This window comes from Meriones unguiculatus, chromosome 1 (assembly GCF_030254825.1).
Source record: "Meriones unguiculatus strain TT.TT164.6M chromosome 1, Bangor_MerUng_6.1, whole genome shotgun sequence".
Lineage (NCBI taxonomy): Eukaryota > Metazoa > Chordata > Mammalia > Rodentia > Muridae > Meriones > Meriones unguiculatus.
Genome location: NC_083349.1, coordinates 186069676 through 186079255, shown reverse-complemented (window position 1 = coordinate 186079255; position 9580 = coordinate 186069676). Strand labels below are relative to the sequence as shown.

Here is a 9580-nt window from a genome sequence, read left to right as displayed (position 1 = left end):
GATGTTTAAGAGATGGGAGAGGGTTAGGCCACGAGGGCCCCAGCACCCAAAAGATCTAATGTTTCTCTCAAGAATGAGCTGCTACAAGGGGAGGCTCATCCACGTGAAATTCACATATGGCCAGTTTCTTTCCTTTTGTCTTCTATGTTGTGATACATTCAGGGCCTTTCTCCAGGGAGTAAAAAATTGGGCAAAACACATGAGACAAATAAACTTGCTTGCTTTATAAATTATGCACCCCCAGGTATACATTATCCTAAGGCTCATGCCTTCTAATCATCTTTCTAGAACACAAAAACTTTAATGCTTAACTTTGATGTAAGGGTGTAACAGTGAACATTACAGATTTATCCCCATTTTCATCCTTTTTTTTCAAGATGAGTTTGAAAGCGTCTTCCTCCTTTTGGCAAGCTAGAAAGTGCCCTTTGTACAGTGAAGATTCAAATTGCATCTTATTGTGTCCTGGAACACGTTTCTGAAAGAATATGAGATCACTTTCTGTATCATCAATATTTTCAGGTGGATTCATTTCCTGTGGAGAAAACACAAAATACACAATTTTTAGGAATATAAACAATTGGAACCTGGCTCAGTGGTTAGTGTGCTAGCTGCTCTGGTTTCTCAGAGATCTAGAACTTAGCTCCTAGTGGCAGCTCATAATGCCTCAACTCCAGCACCGGGGGATCCGACTCCCCCTTCTGGCCTCCAAACAAACACACATACACACAGAACCATGCACAGGAAATGAAATATATATTTTAAAAAGGATATTACCAATTTGAATATGTGCAGTTTATTTAGAAGTGTATTGCTAAGCAGACCTAAGGTAGTTTTACTTTTTTCAAAAGTTAAGGAAAAAAACAAAAAACAAAAAACACAAAACCCTTTGATTGTATGACTGACTGCCTCCCTTTAATCCCTAACTTGTTTTTCCTATCCATCCTGACGTTTTCCGCCATGAGATGCTCCTCACTATGGAGGCCTCCTGGTTCCCTTATGCCCCGAGAGCTTCCTTCTGTTCTCTTCCACCATGTGGAGTCTGTGTCCTACTATTGATGAAGTAAAGTTCTAGCAGACCCAGCCACTTCTCTGGACTAATTTCAGTTCTCGTCTTGTCAGTCGTCCATAGCTAAACACACGGATGACCTCCTCCCTTGCGCTCAGTAGCCCTAGTTTCTGGATCAGCAATGTGAGATGCAGGAGGGGTAGAGAATCTCCGCTTCCTCCTTCTGTGGATCCTGAAACCAAGCTGTAGTGTGATTAGACCCAACACTCTGCTGAGACATGTGTTTCCTGATACCTAGCCCGGCTGTACTGACTCAGCCTGTGGCCTCTGAATGCTGCCTTGCTGCCAAGTGCGACGCTGCTCAGCAGTCCCGCCTTTCTGTCCTGAGTTTACTCTCTTTGGCTGGGTCGTGCCCAGAAAGGCCAAGTACTCATTCCTATATCTTGTGGAGATGCCAGGGTGCTATCAGGATTAGGCATCTGGAAGCTGCAGTTCCTCCCACTGAGCATGGGTCTGCTAGGAGTGCCTGGCTTTTCCTAATCTCCAATTCTGTCTACCTTTCAGGGTGGGTTAAGAAATATAGGCGCTGCCTAAGATTCTTCCAAGGTCATGAGAGAGCTGATATTTTGGAGTTAGTTTTGACCCGATGGTAGGAAAGGGCCTCATCAAAATTAAAAATGAAAAAAGCATCCTACCCTCCTAAGATGCACAGAAGACTCTGAGGGGCTTTCCACCGAACCAGTTACAGAGCTGACAGTCACTGTCTTTCAGCCACAAGTATAGCCATGAGTTGACAGTGATGTGAATTACTCTCTCATTAGCATCTGCTTCCGAAGCTGTGCCTAGCAAACACAACTTAGGGAGAGACTTTAAGGAGACGATCTAGGATCAAGTTGAAGCTGAAAGTCTAACTGAGAGGTAGTTCTTAGCTACAAAGCCCTAGCCATATGGCAGGGAGATGAAGTTGGGTCTTCTCCAAATCCAGTCTCCACAGTGGCTGAGATCTGTATTAGTGGGAGACCCAGACTGTGAGATTGGGCACAGTGACAGACACCTATAATCCTAGCACCTGGGAGTGGGGATGGAAGGGTTTAAAGTTCAAGGTCACCCTCAACTGAGTTTGAGGTCAGTCTAGAATAGAGGAAACCCTGTCTGAAAGAAATCGTTCAGCTGCTCCTTCCTCTTTGACAGGCTCAGAGACAAAATTAGACAAATGAGTATCATCACACTAGGCCAAAGGGCTTGACAATCCCCACAAACAGTCCATTTCAGTGCTTGTCTCCGCTCTCTGGGCTCCAGATAAAATGCTGGTATGAGGATATCTGGCTTTTGTAAATTTGTCCATTAATATGACTAGAACCAAAATGAAGCTGAATCTTACCTCAAAGGAAATGATTTTGTTCTTACAGGAGAGGGTAGCCATTGTTGTATCCTTCACAGAGAGGGTTACAGCCAGCCCCCTTGCTTCAGTATCCTTATACATATATATTATCAGTCTGGTCTGGGGTCCATTAGCTGGAATTAATATTAATAATGAGATCATTAATTAGAGTATTTTTCTCCAGATAAGATTCCCTTTAGTATATTAGTCACTACCCTGCCCTCAGGTTGGCCAGACAGTCGACAGACATGACGCCCACCTAGCCAGACACCCCTTGAAACACACTTAAGGTGGGCAACATGAGTGTGTTAAAAAATATTCTGAGTGAGGCTGAGGAGATGGCTCCGTGGTTAAGAGCACTGACTGCTCTTCCAGAAGACCTGAGTTCAATTCTCAGCACCCACATGGGGGTTCATAAGCATCTGTAACTCCAAGATCTGACCCCCTCACACAGGCGTGCATGCAGGCAAAACACCAACGCACATTAAAAAGTGTTCCGAGTGTGTTAAAGATATTCTGATATGTATATTTTTTGAGCGTGATAAAAATAACACGAACCTCGCCGGGTGTGGATGTGCATATCTCGGGAGGTAGAGGCAGGTGGTTTTGGGCCAGTCTGGTCTACAGAGTGAGCTCCAAGCCTGCAAGGGCTGCACAGAGAGACACTGTCCCGAAACAAAAACCCAAACTAACCCCAAACAACATTATTCTGAATCTAGAGACCATGTTTAACCGTTGAATGTTCAACAGAATATTAAAAACATTTGTTGAGGTGAAAATCTTAGGATAGGATTCTTTTTTCAAGAATATGCATTCAGCCAGGCCCCAAACTGTGCTATTTGGAACTTTAATCTCGAGAGGCAACAGTGAGCTTGTTCATCAGAGATGCTCTCGTGTTCTGGTGGAAGATGGGTTCATTTGAAATGCTTCTGTTTTACTCTTCATTTTGAGTGTTGATGATGTCAGCAGTATGTTGAGCTCTAACAGTGGGGAGGAAGGACCCAACATGACATGGCTCTTCTACAGAGGTACGATTGAAACAAGGAAGCTGATAGTACACATGCAGTCTCAGAGCGCCATGGCCTCTATCAGTGTCTTTTATTGTATTTGGATCCAACTCCTCACTCCATCTAAAAATATGCTCTCTAAGGTGAAATTATATTTGCTGCTGTGAATTCCCGTCTGAGGAAAGGGTCTGACATTTGAAAATGTAGGCAGTAAAATGGAGAGGGAAGAAGTGGGTGGCCCAATGTACCCTCTTGTTCCGCATCAGTCATGTCCTCAAACACTGGCTGTTTTCCTCTGTCAACGAAGAGAACTTGCTCATTTATATTTCGTATCACCGTGGCTGTAGAGCTAAGCCTGCCAAAGCTGTCTGATTCCAGGTCTCCTATAACACACATTGAATCATCAGTGGTAAGTTGTTTTTTCAGATAAACAAGTGAGTCAGTCCAACCCTCCGGTTCTGGAAGCAGCAGTGAGCAGCGAGCTGAGTGATTTTCACCTGCTTCTAAGAGCACACCAAGTTTCCTGTTTGTACTCGAGCTACTCTTCCTCCAACGGTTCGGATATGTTACCTTCTGACCAGTGTCCTGCCCTTTTTGTTTTCTCACACTTTTGTTCATGCTGTCTATGTTCTGAGATCTCACGATGCCCTCCCATGTCCTGTCTCTGGAAACTCTTCCCTAGCCAATTTCCTTCCTGCCCTTCCCTTCTTAATTGCACCATGTGCTTCATTATAGCATCTTGTTAGTACTTAGATCCTTAACCTATTTATACAGATGTGAAAACTGTGCACCGCAGGCTCAGTGGTGGTTCGCGTTTTGCTTTCCAGTTCGGCCTGTTTCTCATAGGCCACAACTGTAGTTTCAAGTCTTGTTCCTCTCAGGATCTTTACCCCATCATCTTATATCTACCTTCTCTCTCTCTCTCTGTCTTTCCTTTCCTCTCCTCTCCTCCTCTCTCCATCCCCCCCCCCCTTTTATTGAGACAGGTTTCTTTTCATAGTCTTGGCTGTCCTGGAACTTGCACTTTAGACCAAGCTGGCCTCAAACTCAGAGATCTGCCTGCCTCTGCCTCCCATGCTTGGCTAAGGAATTATCTCTTGCTAATATACTTATAAACTCAATGGTGGGACCAGTTATTTTTCTCTACCAAAGAAAAATACAGAAAAATTGTCCCAGTGTCTAAGACAGAGCCAAACTGTGCTCTGTATGTAACAGATTGAAGCTTTGATTTGCCAACTGTTCCTTTTCTTCTGTCAACCTGGCATTTCTACTTCCTAGATTTTATCCTGAACACTCTAACACATTCTGCTAACACTATTGTATAAGAATGCTTCTGGGTATGCTGCCACACACTTGTGATCCTAGCCCTTGGGATGCTAAGGCAGGAGGATCACAAGTTTGAGGCCAGTCCAGGTTACATAGTGAGTTCTGGGTCAGTCTAGTCTGTATAGTAAGAACCAGTGTTAAACCAGACAAACAACAGAGATCTCCAATAATCCTGCAAGGGTGCTGTAAACAATTGAGTAGTAAGGTAGAAACAACTTCTAAGTCTACCAGCCGAGAAATTAAGCTTTTATTATGCTCTCACCAAATGATTTTAATCTAATTGTAATTATTAACTGCCAGGGAAGCAGCCCTATGGTCAGAATCTCCCATACGACAATGATGTGTCTTAAGTACCATCTAATTTGAAGAAAAATAAAAAAGATAAATTTATACTTTACCATTATCTTCAGCTAAAGGGAGGAAAAGAGAAACACAACATGTTAGATTGTATACTTCAGCTCAACATGCCCCCTCTTCTGCCCTTTTGCAACTCTGTTCTTCCTTCCACTCCCTTCCCCCAACTCTCCCGAGACCGAGTCTTACTATATAGCTATGGCTGTCCTGAAACTCACTTTATACACTTGACTGGCCTCAAACTCACAGAGATCCACCTGTCTCTGCCTCCTAAAGTGCTGGGATTGAAGGCATGTGCCACCATGCATGGCCCCACTCCTCACTCCTTAACCTCTGTATAATGGTGATGGGCTCTGTGGGCCTCCATTAGGAATATCATGTGACAAAGCATTCAGGAGCGCAGGCATTAAGCTTATTAGGGTTCAAGTGTGCTAACATAGCTAAACATGTTAGGCATAAAACTTAAACCCAGAGCTGAAGAGATGGCTCAGTGGTTAAGGGCACTGTTTGCTGTTCCAGAGGAGCCATGTTTGATGCCCAGCATGAACACGGTGGCTCACATCATCTGTGACTCCAGTTTTAGGGGATCTAACGTCCCCTTCTGGCCTCTGTGGGCCTTGCATGCATATGGTACACAGACACACATGCAGGAGAAACACCCATATACATAAAATAATAATAATTAAAATCGTTAAATCCAGGATTTGTGAATTTCAGTACATAGCTAAAATATTTTTTAATAAACTGGCAAACATTTCTTTTAAATTTATTGTTTAAATGTGAAAATATCTAAGGACTTTTCAAGAAGCCTCCAAAGAAAGCTGAACTTTCAGTGACGTCAAATCGCCCATGAAACTTAATCAGAAGAATCTCTCGCTTTCTCTCTCTCATCAAGTACATTCACCTGAATGGTGTGACTATTCACAGAACTCTAGGCCTAGAATATCATGACTTGGATTTCTTTTGGGAAGCGTGTTTTCTCAATGGCACATTTTTATGGGATTTTCATGATGGGTACCAGGTACCATCTTGCTGAACTACTGCCAGAGTGCCACTCCCTGAGGTGGGGAAGGGCACTGGGGCCTTGGTGATCTTACAGTTATTTTTAGAAAGGGGAGTCATTAACATTATAGTAGAATTTGATGACAAACAGGAGCCTAAGCTCACTCCATGATTTCTAGTTGAATATGTGTATCTGAGCCCTGCATTTTTTAAAGCTGGTTTAGACTTACGTATAAAGTAAAGTGTGTTGTCAATAAACATTATTTCCTTGAAGTTGATGCAAGAGCCTTCTTCTGGTGTGGCAGCCATCATTATTCCTAATAAAATCAAAGAGTCACCAATGAAGAGGCAAAGACTGCAATTTCTACACATAATATGAACGGACTGCTTACCTTTTTTTAATTTATTTTTTTGTTTTGTGTATTTGGTATTTTGTTTTTGTTTGTCTGTGTACCAGATGCAGTTCTTATAGAGGCCAGAAGAAGGTGCTGGATCCCCTTGAACTGGAGTTACAGATGGTTGTAAGCTACCATGTGGGTGCTGGGAACTGAATCCCAGACCTCTGGAAGAGGTCAGAGCTCCTAATTGCTGAGCCATCTCTCCAGATCCTTAATGCAGTCTTCTAAACCTTCAAATTTGAAAGTCAGTTATCATCCAGGATGCTGATGAATACTGCAGATGCTTAATAAATGTGAAGCATCAGCCTATGACACTGGTGCCCATATTCTTTTACAGATCATTACCTATTTGGAATCAGGAGAGTGCTGTTTCATTTAAAAAACACTTTAAAGGGCAACAGTATGGCTCACTATTGAGTTATTAGTTTTTTTGTTCACTGAGGATGCTAGAAATATACCCTTAACTGGAAACCAGTTCTATCTGAACTTAAAACCCAGTGGCCAGGTGCTGAGGGTTCATAACTTCAGGGTCACAGTGGTAAAGGAGAGGAGGTGATAGGAAGTGGTATTTCCACCTGGTGTTTGGGGCAGGGTGGGAGAGCGCCGAGAGGCTCTGGCTTTTGGTGGATTTCCTCGCCAGGCAGCAGCACCTTTGGATCTGAAATCTGGGTTGTCCATGTCCGTGAATGAGTAATACATAAATATGGTGTTTCTCCAAAAACTCAAAAAATAGGATTTCAAAAAAAAAATCTACATTATTGTATTTGCTTTTTGCCCTTCCCTCATCCCACTGTCCACTTACACCTGTGTACCCTTTTAGAGTTTTGTCATGGCATAAGGCTTTGTCTTGAAGTTCTATGTATGCGAAATCTGTGATTTGGGGGTAGAAACAAATACCTATTTATTCTCATCTATGTCTAAGCTGAAATGTAGCACTCCTTCCTAGTGTTACGTAAGAAACAAATGACGGTGTTTGCAGTGGTACCCATGACCCAGCTACTAATAGAGAAGCTCATGTGTTGTCATGTTACGGTTGCTACAGGAGCCTTGAAACATGGTTTAAGTTCTTTATCACTTTGAAGTTACCCTGACAGATCTTTGTTGCTTCGTGTCTTAATAAGGAGCACAAAAACACTATATAACATTTTAACAGTTCTTTTTGACAGCATTTGTGAGGGTGAGAGAGAAGGATCAGGAGTTCAAAGCTATATGATAGGTTTGCTACAGAAGTCCCTGTCCTAATGTTCAGCTCCTCAGCTTTTAATAACTATTCTAGTTTAATGAGTTTCTTGCATTTAATTTAATGACATCAATGGGCTGGATGGAAGCAGCAGCCTCAGGTCTCTCTAATCCCTCCCCACTGTCACGGGTAGGTTCCCTTGATCCCTTTCTTTCCTAAAGTAGGAAAGAACCTCATGTGCCATTTTCTGTCTCCTGATTTTGGGGTCCACTGAAGAGGGACAAAATTACCTTCAATATTTTTTTTGTTTGTTTTCTGTTTTTACTCTTTTGAGTCAGGGTTCTGTTATATACCCTCCGGTGGCCTGGGCAGCATAATCCTCCTGCCTCAGCCACTTGGATGTTGGGATTATAAGTGTATGCCACCACATCTACATCTGACTTTGGGTCCACTCTTTTCCCTCAAGTAATCCACTACCCTTCAATGCCCCGCAAGCCTTACTTCTACTTCCCGTCTGAGGAATGCATTCAAACTTCTCCTTCTGCCTTCTGTAGCCCAGGTGCCTGTGGGTGTAAATAATGTCGAGCAGCCTTTGCTCCTGTTAATCTGTTGAGTTAGTCTTATTTCAGCAGGCGCAAACACAGCCTCTTCAGGGGAAACCCCCGACTTCTCCTGGGCCACAAGTGTGTTCCAGAGGATGGCTGCTCTCTCTAATGGGTGGAGCTTCCAGGATGGTGACTGAGTCACAGCTCCTAATTGTTTATGGTGTGTAGCCATCAAGACTCCTGTTGAGACTTGGTCTCTATACATCAGTGCTGGAGGTGGGGCTTTGTATAGAAATTTGGATAATTAAAGTGGAGCCCACATTAGAGGGCACGTCTCTCTCTCTCTCTCTCTGTGTGTGTCTCTCTCTCTCTCTCTCTGTGTGTGTGTGTGTGTGTGTGTGTGTGTGTTTGTATCCCCTAGAGCTCTAGTTACAGACCTGGGTGCTGGGAAATGCTATTTGACAAGCAAGCCCTTTGACTGTGGTTTTTCTAGGTGCCTGGTTGTTTTTCTTCTTTCAACCAGGAGTTGAAGCAGCACAGGCCCTCACTTAGACTTTCCAGCTCCTGAATTCTAAGACACAAATAAAACTCATTAAAAAAAAAAATAAAAAAGAAGTTGGTTGGGTGTGGTGGCACATGCCTATGATCCCAGCACGCTGGGAGGCAGAGGCAGGTAGATCTCTGTGAGTTCAAGGACAGCCTGGTTTACAAAGCAAGTCCAGGACAAACAAGGCTACACAGAGAGACCGTGTCTCAAAACAAAAACAATCTCACTGAGAACGCTCAAATCTCACTCAGAAGGAAAAGTGAAATAGACATCTGAAGTAGATGGACAGAGGGAACTGGGTAGGGGAGAGGAGTGGGAGTGGAGATCAGGTGTGGGGAGGGGGACTGGGAGGAAGAAAGGAAATATTTGAGTTGGGGAGGCTCTCGGGGGTCTATGGGGTGATCCTAGCTGAGACTCCTAGCATCAGGGGAATATGGAGCCTTAAGTCGCCACCTCCTGTAGCCAGGTGGGACTTCCAGTGAAGGGAGGGGAACACCAACCCACCCATAAAACCTTCAACCCAAAATTTGTCCTGCCTACAAGAAGTAGGGATAAAGATGGAGCAAAGATTGAGGGAATGGCCAACCAATGACTAGCCCAACTTGAGACCCATCTTATGGGAGAGAGCCAACCCCTATTACTATTAATGATCCTCTGCTATGCTTGCAGACAGGCGCCTAGCATAACTGTCTTCTGAGAGGCTTCATCCAGCACCTGATGGAAACACATGCAGAGACCCACAGCCAAACAAGAGGCAGAGCTCAGGGAGTCTTGTAGAAGAGTGGGAGGAAGAATAAAGGGAGCTGGAGGGGTCAAGGACACTACAAGAAGACC

The 9580-nt window shown here is 43.7% G+C and overlaps 1 protein-coding gene across 2 annotated transcripts in view; it reads right to left on the bottom strand.

The window, feature by feature from the left end:
• Positions 1-200: 200 nt before the first annotated feature.
• The window catches only part of Il18 (interleukin 18), a 27504-nt gene continuing 18124 nt past the window's right edge, over positions 201-9580 (bottom strand). For both annotated transcript variants that reach the window (XM_021658655.2, XM_060373624.1), the window contains exons 3-6: positions 6307-6393; positions 3643-5130; positions 2388-2521; positions 201-532 (exon numbers count right to left, since the gene is read on the bottom strand). In XM_021658655.2, coding sequence (XP_021514330.1) covers positions 308-532; positions 2388-2521; positions 3643-4012 — 729 coding nt within the window. In that variant the 5' untranslated portion in view covers positions 4013-5130; positions 6307-6393 and the 3' untranslated portion in view covers positions 201-307. The remainder of the gene's footprint in view (positions 533-2387; positions 2522-3642; positions 5131-6306; positions 6394-9580) is intronic.